The sequence below is a fragment of the Pelodiscus sinensis genome, chromosome 1 (genome assembly GCF_052426305.1).
Source record: "Pelodiscus sinensis isolate ZL-2025 chromosome 1, ASM5242630v1, whole genome shotgun sequence".
NCBI lineage: Eukaryota > Metazoa > Chordata > Testudines > Trionychidae > Pelodiscus > Pelodiscus sinensis.
In genome coordinates this window covers 163,383,889-163,401,766 of record NC_143052.1, presented here as the reverse complement: position 1 = coordinate 163,401,766, position 17,878 = coordinate 163,383,889, and the positions used below count along the sequence as shown (strand labels likewise).

General features: G+C 45.0%; 2 protein-coding genes across 7 annotated transcripts in view; one reads left to right on the top strand and one right to left on the bottom strand.

Moving 5' to 3' along the window:
* Positions 1-15,444, bottom strand: part of ARL13B (ARF like GTPase 13B) — a 105,460-nt gene extending 90,016 nt beyond the window's left edge. For 2 of the 6 annotated variants that reach the window (XM_075908853.2, XM_075908842.2), the window contains exons 1-4: positions 15,220-15,443; positions 11,816-11,999; positions 5,808-5,878; positions 1,646-1,895 (exon numbers count right to left, since the gene is read on the bottom strand). In XM_075908853.2, the coding sequence (XP_075764968.1) occupies positions 1,646-1,895; positions 5,808-5,878; positions 11,816-11,874 (380 nt within the window). In that variant the 5' untranslated portion in view covers positions 11,875-11,999; positions 15,220-15,443. Of the gene's footprint in view, positions 1-1,645; positions 1,896-4,013; positions 4,081-5,807; positions 5,879-11,815; positions 12,000-12,942; positions 13,078-15,219 lie in introns of those variants that run through there. The other 4 variants (XM_075908846.2, XM_075908860.2, XM_006116842.5 and 1 more) reach the window with 4 other exon arrangements.
* A 1,749-nt stretch (positions 15,445-17,193) lies between these two features.
* Positions 17,194-17,878, top strand: part of PROS1 (protein S) — a 50,067-nt gene continuing 49,382 nt past the window's right edge. The window contains exon 1 of the mRNA XM_006116837.4: positions 17,194-17,430. Within this exon, the coding sequence (XP_006116899.3) occupies positions 17,352-17,430 (79 nt within the window). The 5' untranslated portion in view covers positions 17,194-17,351. The remainder of the gene's footprint in view (positions 17,431-17,878) is intronic.

Genomic DNA, 17,878 nt, shown 5'->3' with positions numbered 1-17,878 from the left:
GACAGAAGCTACTTCTTTTAGTATTTGCTTTTCTTTTCTCTTTCCTTTTGTGTGTTTCTCTCTTGTTTTGTCTTCTAATGGGAGCCAATACCAAGAAGAGCGGCAACAGTTTCAACCCAACTCAAAAAATGGGTTATTACTATTTTTTATATAATCTACAATACAGATGTTAACCAATGGGGGAGGGAATCTGGCTGCAGAGCTGCCTCTCCCTGTCACAGGCAGGGTCTGCTCTAGCATTCAGGTCAGAGAAGCTCTTGCCTGCAAGGTGCTCTGACTTCATCTTGAAGCCACAGATGAAATTTAGTCTTAGTAAATGCAAAAAATTCCAGCCATACAAACAAAGTGATGGGATCTAAAACTTTCTGGTACCATTCCAGAAAGATCTTGGAGCCACTGTGTATAATGCTGTGGAAACATCTGCTCAATGTGCATGGATTGTCCAAAAACTACCAGGATTTTAGGAACCATTAGGAAAGGGACAAAGCGCTTCCGAATGAGAGACAGACTGTTCATCTCAGAACAGGGAGGATGAAGGGGATTATAATTAGTGATATAGAAAACTGTTAATAATGTACCAACCATGTAACCATTAAAAATCTTAGCAGTTACAGAGTTACACGCTGCGGGCTCTGCAGCATAAAGCTCACTGCAGAGCCCACAGTGCAGCCAGCTCCCCAGAAGTGGGTCCAACAGCGAGGAGCTGGTGTGGCAGAGAGCCCGTTTATGCTGGTCCCGCTTCTGTGAAGCCGGCTGTCAACCCATGCTGCGGACTCGGATACAGTGTGTAGTAACAGCTAACTCCCTGGACATAGGGCCAGCAACCAGGATCCAATGCACAACATACGTTAGGAGCTGACTTAAAAGGTGGCTCTTGGCCCATACCAGCTCTTGACTACCAGCCCCACTCCCAGGGATCTGGCTGTGCAGTGGGCTCTGCAGAATAAACTTCATACTACAGAGTCTGCAGCGCGGGACAGCAGCTGGTTTCCTGGGAGCATGGCCAGGAGCTAGCATGTTTGGTAACGGAAACTGATAAGTTGATGCTTATTGGTTAACCATTTAAACAGTTACATCCCTAGTTATGACAGAAGCCTATACAAGCATGAATGACGTGAAGAAGGTACATAAGGAAGTATTATTTACTCCTTAACACAAAGAACCAGGGTTTTCCTAAGAAATTAATAGGGCTAAAAACAAAGAATACTACATCACATAATTCAGTCATTCATGGAACTCCTTACCCAGAGATGCTTTGAAGGCCAAAAGTATAAGTGGGGTAAAAAAAGTTAAGGGAAGATAGGTCCATCAATGGGTATAAGTCAAGATGCTCAGGGATGCAGCTCCATGCTTTGGGTGTCCCTAAACCTCTGACTACCAAAAACCTGACACGAGACAACAAGGGATGGATCACTCAATAAAATTGTCCTATTCTGTTCATTCCCTCTTAAACATCTGGCTGTAGCCCCTGTGGGAAGACAGGACCCTGAACTAGATGGACCACTGCTCTGACCAAATACTGACATTACAGTCTTATTTAACACTAAGTTACGGCTGAGGGTGAAAAATTATTGTTCTAATCTGAATATTTACAACATTTAGCCAATTACAATTTAGGAGTTAAACATTTGCTTTTGATACTTACACTAACATAGGCTTCCCAGATATCCTAGGATGCCTTAAAACTTCAGTCATGGTCTCTCTCGTCTCTTCCATTCTCTCTGTGTCACTCGAATCCACAACAAATATTATCCCATATGCCTCAGCATAGTAATTCTTCCAGATGCCTCGTATTCGTTTTCCACCTCCTAGGTCAAAGATAGTAACTTCAAATCTTCCCTGTTTCAGGTCAATTTTAGAAAATCCAACTGTTGGAGCTACATCTTCAGGAGACTCTATCAAATCACAAAGAAGAAAATACGTTATAGCTAAAAGAACTTTTCACCCAATTTCATTTATTTTATGATTTATGTGTCAAAAATTCAATTCTAACCCCGTACAACTAAAATGGCCAATACACTGCTAATTACATTTTAGATTATGCTTCCCAACTCCCCATGAAAACATGAAAACAAGTTTGTACGCTTAATTCCAGATTAACACATGCTTCTATGTGAAAATTTCCTTGTTTTTTTAAAAAAATACAAGGGTTGCTGAGACAAAACCAAAAAATGTACCGGGTATCTTTCTAATTCTGCAAAAGTGTGTGAAAAAATAGCAGTTTGAGATGTGAATTACCCCATTTGTCTCAAGATTTGCAGACATTGCAGTAGTGGAATTTGGTATTTTCATTGATTTTGCCATTTTGCTGCAGTCACATGCCCAGCATTTTGCTGACTGCCCTGTAGGGACCAGCCTGCAGCTGCTTCTCACTCTCTAGCTCCTCTCTCAGAGGGAGCTCATTAGAGTGCTATGCACTGTTCCATGGAAGCCAGGGGAGTCCAGCTTACAGCCAGAGACCATGGTGAGTCAGGAGCAACAGCCTGAAGAACTCACAAGCCTCAGCTGCTGCAGAAACTAGAAGGATGAACCGCGGTAATGGATATAAGCAGGGCTTGACAAGCAGCGGCAAGTCCTGCTCGCCAGCCATGCGGTTTGGCATGCTGCGCATGCGCAGATCGTGCTGCAGTGCCATGCCGGGCTAAAATCTACTTGCCACGGGCCAGTAGATTGCTCTAATTGTCGAGCACCTTCCTTCGGACACACCAGAGGATGGTAATTCTGAGCCAGACCACTCAGACAACATCACGACCTTAGCAGCACAGCCAGGATTCATAGAAAGTATAGTTAAAAAATTCCATATTCATAAACAACAGGCAAATGTTATGCAGAGTATTTTCAACTACGAGATATAATGATGTGTGTTTTCACAGCATGACCAGTGAGAACGAAGGACATTTTCATGGTTGCAGAATGTATTAATGTTGATGCAGAATTGGAGGGGGCTGCTGCTACAGAATTTGGTCCCATTGTCTGTGAAATACAGAGGCCCCAAATTATAATGGACAACCTTTTCTGTGAAACTTTCCTGGCTAGTGATGCCCCAGGACAAGCCTTTGGCTGCTATGCTGATCGGTCCAGGTATTGAGAGTTGAAATACATTAAGGTGTGTTTATTTGGACTACATGTGCATGACAATGCCCTCAAAACCTCTCAAGGTCTCTTCCAGTCCTAGTATTCGATGATTCTATGATATTTACCATCCAATGGCATTAAGGACCGCCTATGCACAGCTAAACAATTAGCTACTAACAACCCTGGAAACTAATAGGATGCACTCTCCTCCATGAGGTCAGATGAGAAAAACAAATGTGACATTTCTAGGTCATGCTTGTTTCCACAATAAAGCATTAAGAAACTTTCAACCTAGTCAGAATATCTTTATGGAAATACCTAATCCATTTTTGTTCCATCTTTCTAGAGGGAGTTTATCCTGGAAGGGGACCTTTCTGGTAAATGTCAAGGGAAATTAGTTTATTTTGCATTGGAGGTATTAGTATCAGTGTGGAAATAACAGCAAATTAAATATCAACAATGGATTCACTGTCCCTAAAAAACGATCCAGGACAGAACAGTGAAAAAGACTTTATAACTTCACTTTTGCCTGATAAATTCAACTAGTAATCTGCAGCAGAGAGTTTTTCTTCATATCTGCCAGTCACATGGCTGAGATGCTAAATAAATGGACATAGTTGAAAAACCTTCCATCATTTCAAACACAAGTTGCACCAAAATCTGTTTTTTAAAGGCACCAGTTTTATTTTATTCCAATTACAGCCTGCATGCATATGTATTAGTGAGTGGAGAGGGGCAAGCTAAATTTCTCTCCCAAGTCAGATGAGCTCTTGCTGTAGAAAAAGTCTAGAAAGCTACTGGTGCTTTCCTAGTTATAAATGATGACACACACACATATCATTAGAACTATCCTTTAAGTTACACACACATCATTTCCTTCTTCAAATTTCTTTGCTAATCATACTCGCAGTCAATAACATAAAATAGGTTATACTTACAAAGTTTACTTTATATAACGTTTAATGATGTATGCCTTTTGGGTTATATTTCATCAGAAGGCAATTTCTGTAAAAAAATCGTATCTATTGATTTCTCTAACCCATGCTAATAAAAGATATGCCTCATTAACCAGAAGAAACACTTTATATCTTTGCAATCATTCAAAATTATGAGCTAAAATATCAATCCTAAAAAAATTTCAAATATTATTCTCTTTCTTTCTGTCACAAAGCTAGCAATTTATAGTCAGCTCCTTCTCTAAGAGGAACAGCATCTTAACCTACGAGGAAAAACATTGCATGCTCCTGTCCAATGCAGGATTTCTCGCCTAGGGCAGATGCACACATGAATCATGGTTGTGCGCACACTTTGCGGTACAATCGCCAGATGCAGGTGCACACAAACAGGGGATATGCACCTAGATTCTCACTTCTGAAAATTTAGGCTTGGAATTTTACAGATACTCAAGATAATTGTATGCTAAACTTCCACTGAACTTAAATGGAAACCAGAAGCCTAATTCCTTTCAGATCCCTTGACTCACTGGACTAAAACTGGGATTTTTAGGATGGATTCAACTGCAGGACTGAGACCTACATTGTCAAAGCAAGATGCCCAATTAAAAGTCATTTTTAAAAGGGACACCATAAACTAGGTTCCAGGCTCCTCAGTTATCCCTTGTAGTGGATGAATTCACATGTTTTCTCCCGTCTTGATGAGGTACATTCAGGCTGCAGTTTCCTGACTATGCAGCGATATCCCCAGCAAAAGACAGACTGCTTAGAGAGGCCTCTTATGTCATTTCTTACAAGATAATTATACAGTGCATTTGCAACAGCCCTTTAAAAATCAAGCATATTTATTCTTAAGGTGAAAGCATTACCAGAAAAAAAAAATTAAAAATAAAAGAGCCTACAAGCATGCTTACAAGCTTACCAAGGATTGTTCCCTCACCAGTGTTCCCTCTCAGCATGGAGCTGACTAATCACCTGTGAAGCTGTACTGCCACATAGCTTAGAGGGAACACTGTCCCTTCTCCCCAAAAAGGATTGGTTATTCTTACTTCCCATCCCATACCAGGGGATTTTCCTATGGTCACAAGTTTATCACAGCTTCAGATCACAGCCAGCTGAGGTCTCTCAGGATGAGAGGCTCTTTCTGTTTTCTGGATCAGAAAGAAGTCCCAAGCCAGTTTTAACTCAGGCTATTTATCCAAAATTCCTTTAAGTGTTGGCCCTTGGAAAATCCACTTTTGAACAATCACAGGCAGGCCTCTTCCCAGTGATAGAAGCTTTCTGGAAGTGTTATGTGGAATATGACTGGAAGTGAAGATGTCTAAGCAATGCCATGCAACACACACACGCACACGGTTCCCAGCTTCTGGAGAGCTGTTGTCCCTCCTCCTCCATGTAAATACATACAAACTCTCAATAAGACATTGGCATTCTCATTTTTAATCTTTATTTAAATAAGTTTGTCCAGGACATTGTCACAGCTGCCACACCACCTAAGAATATTACAGCAGAAAGATGATGATTCCCCACAATTTGAGGCTCTGTTTTTGAGAGCAACTTTGTATCATGTTTCATTTTTTCCTTTTGCCCTTGTTTGATATACCATATAAACAGAGCACATAAAACCCTTTCTAAATAATTTAATGAGATATAAGAATTGAGATCACATCATTTAGGATTTTTTTAAATTTGGTCCTTTTAAAGAGAACTTTTGAGTAGATCAGTATTTTAGCCTTAAAATACTTTGTTCAGAACTTCATATAAAGATTTACTGCTTACCTCCTTGGATTCCTTTCACTGTAGCAGTTTTACCAGCATTATCAAGTCCCACCATCACTAGTGTCACTTTCCTTCGTAAAAAGAAAAAAAATATTGCAAGGCATTTTTACCCTAGTTGAACATTGTGAGAGATCTTCCACAAGCGCTGAGAAGTATAAATAGCTAAGTTACCACAAAACTGTATTATCAGTAGGCTTCAAAATATCCAGTACCAAAGAGACTGTTTGTGTATTTCGCACTTAACATATAGTCATCTGATAAGAGAGGGCAGCAAAGTAATAAAGAGATAAGCTTAATAGTATAACTTGTGATAGTAATACTTGAAAAGATAGGTATAAGACCGATTTTGCCTTTAATTTATATTCGTTTTGGGGTTCTTTTGGAAAATGAATCCCAGTTACCATCAAATTGAATACCATATTTTTGGCACAGTTATATTCTCTTTAACAACTGCCATAACTTCCATTTCCCTCTTTTCCTTCAGCACAAACTAAAACAGAAGCCCTGTCCACACTGAGGATTTGATCGTATTGCAATCAGTGTAGCTACATCACTTAATACTCCACCGCAGATGAGTTGAGATATCCTAGTTGCAAGCATGGGTGCAAATTCTCCATGGGTGCAAACAGCAACATTGTCTTTGTATGCTACATGTTCATACAGGTAAAGTGATACCAATGTCTAACCAAAGCAAATCCCCCAGGCTGCTTTCAATGAGGAATATGTCAAATGTGTCACTTTTGCTGTAGCCCTGCTAAATTCACATACCCATTTCTCTTTGTGACTAGGATTATTTAAAATACAGTAATGAGGAAATATATTTTCATTACTTTCTCAATAACTCAAGTGATGTTGAACGGATTTATGAAAACAAAAAATAAAACCAGAAGCTTTGGAAACTAACACCTTCTAGAATCTGATTTTAAAAATAGGGAAAACTGATATTTCGGCAAAGCTGAATGACAAGTCTTTATATTATGCCAATTAAAGGGACACTAAATAAAGCAGGGTTATTTCCAATCTCTTTTAGAACATGACAGCATTTTGTGACAGGCTAAATTCATGAAGTTGCACACCAATTTGTTCAGGGCATTCAGAAGGACAAGAGGAAATAGTGCAAGAGGTAGAAAGCAGGATTACATTAAATTCTAGTGGTGCAAATAAGCAGCAACCAAAAGAATCAACTAAAAAAAAAGCAGAGAAGTCCAGGGTGGATAAAAATCAATGGTGTTTTTTTTAAAAATAAAATAATTGGTTATTGTTTAAGTTATCAATAAAATACTACATTTCTCATTTAAAAATAAATTACAATTAAATCTAATCACAAACACACTACCCCTAGGCTGTGTCTAGACTGGCCACTTTTTCCGGAAAAGCAATTGCTTTTCCGGGAAAACTTGCCTGCTGCCTACACTGGCCGCTTGAATTTCCACAAAATCATTGACCATCTCATGTAAGATTGTCAGTGTTTTTGAGGAAATAATATGCTGCTCCCGTTCGGGCAAAAATCTTTTTCCGAAAAACTTTTGCGCAAAAGGGCCAGTGTAGACAGCAGAGATTTGTTTTCCGCAAAAAAGCCCAGATGGCGAAAATGGCGATCGGGCTTTTTTGCAGAAAAGCGCGTCTAGACTGGCCATGGATGCTTTTCCGCAAAAAGTGCTTTTGCAGAAAAGCGTCCTGCCAATCTAGACTCCCTGTTCCGAAAAAGCATTTCCGGAAAATCATGCCAGTGTAGACGTAGCCCTACACTTTCAGTCTCATAAAAATGAATTAATAGCTCTAGTCCAGGGGTGGGCAAGAGAGCCACTGGGCCCACCAAGCGGGTGGATCCAGCCCGGAGGTCCTACCGCTCCCCCGCCCCAGACCCTAATTAGCCTGCGAGCGGGGGAGCACACGAAGCCCCAATTGGCCTGGGGGAGCACGCAAAGCCTCCCCTGCTCTGCTCCTGCCCTGCGAGCAGTGCTTAAAAGCACCACATCCTCTTGGCAGGGTGGGGGAGGCTTTTAGGCAGGGGTCCCCTCCTGTTTCCCTCTGGCGCCAAGCTGCGCTGCCCTGGGAGAGGGCGAGCCTGGGGGAGGAGAGTCCTGGGCAGACAGATCGCCAGTGTGGGGAACGGACGCAGCTGCCGTTGGGCTTTATGCGCAGGAAGGGATGGCCTGCAGAGCTCTGCACGGAAACAGGTGCAAATCCCCATATTTGGCTACAGAGTGAACCTCTGCCCTGGTTGTCCTGATTCAGGAGAACCACCGTGCCTCCCGTGCTGCCGCCCCACCTGACCCCCTAGCATGGGCTCCCTGGAGAATGAGATACCCTGAGGTGTGGGGTGTTTGTGGGGGACCTGTGTGTCTGGTGCAGGGGTGACGATGCAAAGCTGGGGAAGGAGCATGATGGATAATGTCCCACCCTATATACATGAAGTCTCTTCCCTTTGGGACGTTACCACTTGCTAGGATCCTAGGTCTGCACAAACCAGATTCAAAAGACCTTAGCTCCTCTAGTGCAGTCTTATCCTTCCCGAGCGGTGCTGAGTGCAGGCTTGATCGAGCCCCCGTTGCTTGATACACTCCGAGGACTGGGGAACCACTATACCCAGGGACCTTCCCATTTTCTGAAGGGATAGTCCCATGTTCCTTGCGGGCTGCTTGGTGGTGGTTCTTGTGGGGGTTTTTTAAACTCTTGCTTGGTTGAGCAGAGAGTGCATGTGGGACTGCTATGGTACACCTCAGCCCTGTTTGGACATGACCCTCTTTACCGAGTAGACTGATGTTCACTGAGCTAAATGCTCTTAGCAAACTGCTACCAGGACACATATTTGGTTCTATGGCAGCATAAAGAACTACCAAGGTTACAGGAGAGATGCACCAGAAAAGCCATTAATCAGATAATCTGTTAGCCTAGGAGAGAGGCTGATGGGATATAAGTGTGTATGAGGGGTGAGGGGGGAAAATAAGTGGCTTATGTCACAGAACAAAGTCAGCTGAAGATGTAATAAGACACAAGAATCCCTATGGCATTAGGAAGACCAGAGATGATGAGGAAGAGATCAGTGTAAGTCCACTGGTCACCTCCCTGATGGGATTCATTTTGTCAAGTCCCTATAACCCAGTCCTTCTGTGGTTACCAGTGAGTTCACTCCCTCGCTTGTTGGGAGCTTGTACAATAACCAGACTGTTATATAATATGGAGCTGGATGGCTGGTCCTGGGTGTGTTTTCAAGCTGTCCAGTGTCATGGCAGAAAGCTGCCTGGAAAAGGAGGGTGAAGTTGTGGCAGAGATAGGAAAGCAGTGTCATTAATGCAAGCTCCTAGACCGGGGTGGGCAAAAGGGCCTCCGCGGGCCGGATCCAGCCTGCCAAGTGGGTGGATCTGACCCACAGAGGCCCTGCTGCTCCCCTGCCCCCAGGCCTTCATTGACACCCAGGCAGAGCCACACAACACCTGTCTGCCTGGTATGAAACCCCAGCAATGGGTGAATTCTGGTCTTTGCCCCCAAGACCAGAGGGCTGCTGAAGCCGGTGCACAGGCTCAGCCTAGGTTAGCTCCAGTTGAGCAAGCACCCAGCCTGGCCCAAGGCGTTGCCCCCGGCTGCCCAGACCAGAACTCCACACAGCACAGGCGGCAGCATCAGCCCAGCTTGCCAGGGAAGACCCACCTGCGGAGTGCTGCCAGCCAGGCCAGTGAGACAAGCCTGCATCTTTTCAAGCCTAGCCTGGGAGCACTGAGCTCACCTGGCCACTGCACTCCTCCACGCCCCCCCTCCAGGCTTCAGTCTTTGGCTTCCCTACCTGTAGGGTGTGAGCAGGGTTTCAGGGGAGCAGAGCCAGTTCAGCTCACGGGACGGGCAGCCGCAGCTGAGCCGTTCCCAAAGCAGCTGGCTCATCCTAGGTCCTTGGGTGGCAGGAAGAAAATGCAAGTAGAGTAGTCAAGTACTCAGCTGACTACCAGATAAATCTAGCCTAGGCTTATTGGGTAGTCAAGTACTCAACTACTCTCTTACATCCCTAGTGCACACTGCTTTCTATATTCCCACACACTATTGCCACAAAAAGCTGTCATGGCTACCTGGGAATATTTTGAAAAAATTCATTCCCTGGGTATAAAAGGAGAATGTATCACGTGTATGCTGTGTAAGATGATGATGCAGGGCCTTTTTCCAAGAATGAAGCATCATAAGAAAAACTGCATATCTGGATAAAATGATGTGGATGAAACTGTGGATATGGCTGAGTGGATCAACTTGTTAGTAATTTAAACAATTCAGAAAAGGAGGAGTCCTGTAGCACCTTAAGGACAAACAGATTTATTTGGGCATAAGCTTTTGTGGGTAAGAATAGGGATGTAAGCAACTAGCATAGGGTTACTGGGTAGTCAAGTGACATGTACCCCTCGCACAATCAGGCTCGCTGCAGCAGCCATTGAGGGGCTCTTCTCACCTGACCCCAATATAGGGATATTAAGAAACATGTAATTTATTAATCGTGTATTTGACAAATCAATAAGGGTTTGCATTGAAAGTCCTCAGTCCTGGCTTGCACCAGGTTCTGGCAACTATCCCCGCTGTGGCTCTGCGCTAGAAGCACTTTAAGAGCCAGCGCACGAGCAGGCTGGCTCAGACCCGGCACAATCCAGGACTGAGACAGCCTGCCTGCATGCCGACTTCCCAGTCCTATAATAATGCAGAACCACAGTGGGGGATGCTGCCAGGACCCAGCATGAACTAGAACTGTGCCAGCCTGTCAGCCATCCCAATAAAATATTGACGAAGAGCCATGAAGGGAAAGAGGGGGGATTGCATGTAGCTGATATTGTTAACCGATAAGCATCTGCTTATCAATTAGTCAACTACACACACTATTACATCCCTAGACCTCAAGCTGCTGCGGTGACAGAGGGCTGAGGTTGTCATCTCTCCCCGAGCACTCTGCATGCTGAATGCTTAACTCCCAGCCCCACTCCAGAACAATGATTTAAATGAAAAAACAAAAAAACCCTCCAAAACATATTTGATATAAGGACCTGAACAACGCTGGGTAAATCTTCTAATACTGTAGTTTTAAAATACAATTTTTAACTCTCAAGGTTGTCAAGAAATGTTCATCAAACAAACAGATGTAGCTTTATTCTCTTGAGTCTAGAAATTGAGAATCCAAAACAATGTCTCTGAAAGGTGTCAGCAAGCCCACCCCGAAAAGAGAGAGAAAAGACAGGAAGATGGGGGAAGGAAAAAAATTGAGTAGAAACAACAGTGGTCCAAAATGTGAGATTACTCTACCAGAATGCTGAATATAACAAGACAGTTAAATAATGTTGATTAAAACTACAATTTCCCAAAGGCCATATTCTACCCTTGACATTTGTTCACAACTCTCAATGACAGAAGATGAGCTATAGATTAAGAATAGTGTATTTTCCTTAAATGTATACTGTGGCCCACGGACAATTAAAAACAAAATCCAACTCTCCCACAACAGAATTAATTTGACAGCTCTATATTAGATATTATTTCAGAAAACTACTTTTTGTGAAACAGATGAGGCATGCTCCCCTTTACAGAATGGAATTTTAATACGCTGCTCTTTTGTATATTAATAATACAAAATACCTCTGAAAGATAAACAGAGTCCTTTTAAATCACTGCTCTTCTCTGCCCTCATTCCCAATGTAAGTCCACACGAAAGAGAGCAAAGTATTTTTAACTTCAGAAAGTCTGTCAGAAAAATTATCTGAGCAACTGATCCTTGGTTTGTGTTTTGTTTTAAAAACTTCAAAAACATGTAAGATTCTCTCTCAAAAATAAAACAATTATGCACCTTAGGTTTAGGTCGTTAATGCAAATAAATATATAAATAAATTGTGTTTTACCAAAAGAGAGCTAAGGAGAAAAGTAAGAGACAAAACGATAGTATGGAGTAACCCTGGACATACAGTACAATACATAAAGCTCTTCGAGGTTCTTTAGGATGGAAGCCACAGTAGTAACATAGAATGTTCTCATTTGCTTAATCCTACCTGACAGGCTCCTGCCACCGTTTTAACCAGTTACAGCAATTGGCCATTAGACTAAACATTCCTCTTCACCAGCCATTCAGAGCCACGGAAGCTACTGAAATGGTGTTTGGAAAGGTCACAGAGCTCCAGTGAGAGACAGGAAGGTGGAGGAGCAGAAAGTATCAGCTCAGATGCAGTGTTATCACTAGTAGCAATGAGAAAACAAAACAAAGAGCACAGTCAGTCCCCAAGTGCAACTAAAGCAAACTTCCTTTCCCTTTTCAGGAAGAGCCACCCCCACTGAGAAGCACCCTTATCCCCTGGCTCCGTCAACACAAGGCATTAACCCATTTCAGGCATCTGTACAGTGCTAAATTAGTGTAGACAGGGAAATCTGCAAATTGCACTAACAGGATTTACTCTGTTTTCAAGTAGATCCAAATCTCACAGAACAAACAGCAGCTTTCCCCAAGGACTATATTTAAATATAAACTTTCAGATTTGTCTGGTTTCTGATTGCGTATCTACCCAGATTTGGAGAATTAAGAGTAACCTCGAGATGCTTCCTATTCCCCATCTCCTTAGCTGCTGCCAATTTCTGTGGAATTTACAAACCCATTTTCCTGTTTGTTTTTGGAGTGACTGGAGAATATTTCACTCTCCACTGTTGCTATGTAAAATACCCACACAGAAGCGACTGATTAATTACAATGGTCAGTCAAATACACAAAGTAAACAAAAGTTTAAGAATGTTATAAACAGTAGAGGGCAAAAGCTTCTTTGGTGTGATTTTTAAATTGAATGATCCTTGAAGTTTGTTTATGCTGCTGCCACAGAAAAGTCTACCACATCTAATAATTAACCAAAGTAAGTGGCTGATGTGTACAAGGTCTCAATAAAGTGCATGGCTGATATGGAAGAGTACAGCAGCAGGTTGGTAAGAAGGCTATTCTCCATCCCTAGTTTGAGCAGTTTCTGACTAGTTTCCTGGTAGTAATCCCAGCATACTTGTGCTTCCCACAAAAATAGTGCTTTTAATGCCAGCCTCTGACCAATGAGGCTTCAAATTTATCTGCTGCTTATCTGGCAAAGATAAGATTTGTCTCCCCCAAAGTTCCAAAGCTTTCCAAGGGTGGAAGCTGGAGTACCTCTACAACCACACTCCTTTCCAAGTCCCTTGGCTGCTAGTAGAAAGAAGTCTTCAGTACAGTCCTCTCTGGGTCTCCCTCTTCCTCTCCTGTCATTACCTGTGTCACCTATTTTTGATACTGCTCCTGTCTTTCCTATAAAATAGCATGAAACCAGAAGATCAAGGGGTTTTAAACTGGGCATTATGTCCCTTTAGGGCAGTGGTTCTCTGTGTGATCTGTGAACCACAGCCATCTTGCAGGTGGGCTGCAGGCCCAGGGCTCCTCCCCCCGCAGCAGGGAGCCCTCCACCCCCATGAGAGTTTGGCATGCCAGCTTTCCACCCAGAACGCACACCACTACCTTGTCATCTTAGGTGGTTGCTTGGTGGTCCACAGACACATTTGCATTAGGGATGTAAGCAACTATTCCACTAATAGTATCTCCCCACCCCCATCTGCTGCGGCTCTGCAATATTAAGGGACAGGAGAGCAAGCGCACAAATAACTTGGCTCAGTGCCTGCTCCCACCAGTCTCTGATCACCCTGCATAACTTTCCTCATTGCCATTCACAACTTAAAGTGACAGGGGAACCAGCACACAGAGGTCTTGAGACCCGTGGGAACAGGGACCGAGCCAGAGTCTTCGCGCACACTCTCCCCGTCCCTTTCAATGCAGAGCAATAGCAAGGAAAGTTATGCAGGGTGATCAGAAACTAACGGGAGGGAAGTCTGAACCAGCATCTTTGGGCTCTGGCTCCCCATTCCTTGAAATGCAAAGTGGAGTGGGGGAAGTTATGCTGGGATTGGTGCGAGCCAAACTGCACTCTGGAATAGCCTCCCCTTAACAACTAATCTAGTAGTCGATAAAAGAAAATCTATCAACTACTTGATTAGGATTTAACATCCTTAATTTGCATTGAGCAGAGGGGTTTGTGAGCCAAAAAGTTTGAGAACCACTACTTTAGGAGATGACAATACAAGCTTATTTGGGTTCCAATCATTTGGGAAGGGGTACCGCAAGCTGCCAACTTCCACCCCCACAACCTGCTACACCTCCAGTATATGTAATAGTGTTAAATATGTTTAAAGTGTTTTTGATTTATTGGTGGGAGGGGAAGGTTGCACTCGAAGGCTTGTATCATCAATACAAAAGTTTGAGAATAGCAAGTACTACTACAGTGGGCTTTTCTGCTACCCATAGGGTAGGAATATCAACTACCAAAAACAAACGAACAAACAAAAAGCAGAATCTTGTTAATTTCACTCTGCTGTTGCTGCTCAGCAAAGCTATGAGCAATTGCAGAGGACTGGAACTCTAACAAGCTACTCTCTCTTTAACCTTCTGGGACAAAGCATATCAAAAATAAATGTAGGCAAATCATTATAAGGCTCCCATATACATCACATTTGTTGCCCGATTTTTGTTAAAATTGAATTTCAAGGGAGGTGGTCTTGTTTTAGGTATATTTTATTTAAAAACAATCCCCTAAATCCTAAGTTTATTTTCACTGCTACCAAAAGCATTTGCCAAAAATGCTCTTACTGCTGAAGCACCTTAAGACTACAAAATAAGAAGGAACACTATTATACTAACAGACAGGGTCACTACATATGAGTTGAACCACTACAAGGTGTTCTTCTGTTACAGTTACTGAACTAACAGCAGTCCAAACCAATTTATGCATCTTTGTTGCAGTGTCCAACCAGTGCCTGGCAGGCATAGTCCACTGGCCTCCTCCACTCTGGGAAGAGTTTTTCTTCCCAGTTGTACAGAGCCACTCCAGTGTCCATAGATGTAGTGGGTTGTCTGCACTGTTACTGTAGCCAGCTCAGACCTAGGCTATGAGCCCCACAAGGTGGGCGAGGTCACCGTTTGAATTAGGGCAGCTTGTGTTTGTATTAGAGCAGAGAGAAACACGCTTGGAGCCACAGTGAGCTCCCCCCCCCCCCCGACCTGTAGAGGAACCTCTGCGGCCCCACAGCCTGTCCGGCGCACCCACAGAAGAGAGATTACCTCGCCCCCCCGCACCCCCACTCCAGGCTGCGCCCACAACCCTGCTTCCAGGGCTGGAGCAAGCCCCGCGGTGGCCAGGACGCTCGGGCTAAGTCCCGCCAGCCGGGGGGGGGGGGGGGGCTTCAACTCCCAGGCCCCCGCCCGCAGCCCCAGGGCGCGGCTAGCGCTCCCCGCAGCCCCTCGCACCGACCAGCGTCTCTCAGGGGGCCGGGACGCGCAGGAGCGGGGGGGGGGGGGGGGAGGGGTCAGAGGCAGGCCCGGCGCTCGCGGCCACCCCGTTACCTGGCGCGCGGCGGCGGGGCGAGGCGATGAAGCGGCGGAGGCGCCTGTGGCCCCGCCCGCCGGCTGCTCCCCGCGCGCGCCCCCAGCCCCCGCCATGGAGGGAGGGCGGAGGAGCGAAGCCACGTGCGGGCCGCTGGCAGCTCCGCTACGAACCGCGGCTCCTCCGGACCCAACGCCGCCCAGCTGGCAGGGTGGCACGTGACCGGCTTTCGCCCGGCCGCTCACGTGACTGCCTGCCTGCCTGCTCCTCCCTCCTCCATCGGGCTTGCCCATTGGCTGGCGTAGGAGGCGCACGCGAAGCCCGCTCAGAGCGAGGCTAAGGGCTACGTAATTGGAACGGGAAGCCGTGGTTGTTGGAAAAAGGGCGGGACCAGCGCCTTAGTCAAGCGAGGGGGCGGGGCTCCGGCGAGCCAATCGAGAGCGTGGGGGGGGGGATTTTGACGATCCGGCCCCAGCCTGTTCTGCTCTCTCAGTTCCAGGGGTGTCTCTCCAGGGAGGGGGAGGGGCAGAAGAGGAGGAGCTAGGGCGGACAGGGGTGGGGTTTGGGGAAAGGGATGAGGGGGGCGGGGTGGATCCCAGGGATGACCCTGCTCAGTGCAGCCTGGGTGGGAAATGCGGCCAGGGGCTGTGGCTGGCCACCAGAGTGTCCTAGAGCAGTGTTTAATCAACCTTTATTTTTATAAAATACCTTTAATATATATAAGTACCCTCAGTCCCTCAGTACCTACAATTTTCAGATACACATTTTTTTCTACCATTGCAACACGTTTGTTTAAACAATGTAATCGTAGCCAGGCAGGCAATCAAATTTTGGGGTGTAAAAAGTACAAAAAAAAATAAAGCACTGTAAAACTTAAAACAAAAATTCCGTTTTCTCCAGTTGTGTTGATGTACTTCCCCAGACTGAAGTACCCTGATGGTACTTGTACCACTGGTTGAGAAACACTGTTCTAGAGAACAGAGAAAAGCAGTGTGCCAAATGTTGCGGTGCCCTATAGGACTGCATATTGTGTATTGGTAGAGGTGACCTTTTTAGGTATTGTGGATGCCATGAGTGGAGAGAAAAGGCTTCATCTGTTCTGCTGCTCTCCCTTCTTATACTTCTTTCTTTTCTTCAAGAAACCCTCCAGGGGAGGTTTAGGCAACAGAAAGTGTGTGTGTGTATGGGAATCCCAAGCCATTTATTTGTGCATATGTCATTTTTCATCCACACCCTCTGTCCTGCTAAAGAATGGCCATTTACCCAGGTGATGATCTGCTTAATTTTGTTGACATCTGGCTGAGGCATCACCTTGCCATCTATCTCTGAGCAGCAAAGGGTTTGGGGTCACTCCCCAGACTTGTAACATGTCTTAGGTTATAGCATTCAGAGGACTCTTATTAAGTTACATGCAAGTTTGCACACTTATTTTACCAGGATGCTAATAATCAGCAAATTACAAGTTTTTAATAATATCTCAAAAGGCATACTTTGTATAATGTGTATCATAAACCTGTGAAGAGGTGAACAGGGGCTACAGGCTATCACAGTGGTGTGTCCCCAGGAAGATGCCTGGCTGGGGAGCTGTGCTTGGTGTCCCCCAAAGGGATGGCTGTAGCTGAAAAGCTGTGCCTGGTGTCCCCAAGGATATGTGGCATCTGTCAGGCAGTGTCTGCCTGGGCTTTCCCGGGGGGAGGTGACCGTCCTTCCCGCTTGGGTGGGAGAGCTAAGAGCTGGTCAGAAAATGTTGACAGAAAGTGAACTTTCAACCGAACCCAGAAGTTAATTTTGTGCAGGCCACGGTGTTCTTTTATGAGATTGCTCTCCCTCTTGTTCTCTCCAGCCCCGCAGCTTCTCGGACAGCTGTAAATCGGCGCTCAGCAGCCTCCCGGCCCTGGCTGCCCTGTAGCTCCGCGCATCCTGTTTATGCTGCTCCGTGGGAGAATGTTTCCTGGAAGCGTCCAGCCCCCATTATCACTCCCTCCCCCTGCTCTCCAGGAGGGCTGGCGTTTGGCACCAGAGCCCCTGCTGCTGCGGTGCTGCCACTTCGGTCAGCTGCTGCAGGCACAAACAGAGAAGCAGTGTCTGTCTGTCTGTGTCTCTCAAGCCCGAGACACACGTGCTTGGTAACACCTAGCTGCTTTCTGTAAGGATGAGGCTGCTAGGCAGGCGCTGCATCGCTTTCCACACTTGCTTGATTGTGGTGATTGCTCTGTCAGAGGCCAGGACATGTAAGTAAATTCAGCAGCTTCAAAACTTAGGCAAAGTTCACACTTGCTTGTTTGCGTGGATAATTCGGGTTGGTGTTGCCCCTTCTCTTAGCCGTGTTATGCAAATCACCTGGAAACTTGCAGTGCATAACAAAGCGACCTTAGCAGCGATCTGTTAATCTATCAAGCTCCTAGTTTACAGTGGTAGAAAAATAATTAGGGCTTTGAACGTTTGTGGAAATAATTAGTTACTTGCATGTTTTTTTCCTGATCCACTGCTTTTGAGAGAGCAGATTTCGGAGTCATTTAGGCCACTAGCCGCCATTTGGGTCAAGTTTGCTTTTGCCCTGTGTATGTGGAGGTCAGTAGGGTGTTCTGAAAATATTACGAGAGGTCCAGTTTTTGAAATGGTAGTTCGAACTTCTCTCCCAGTTTTACCGATGAAACAGACCCTTATCATCTTTGGTAC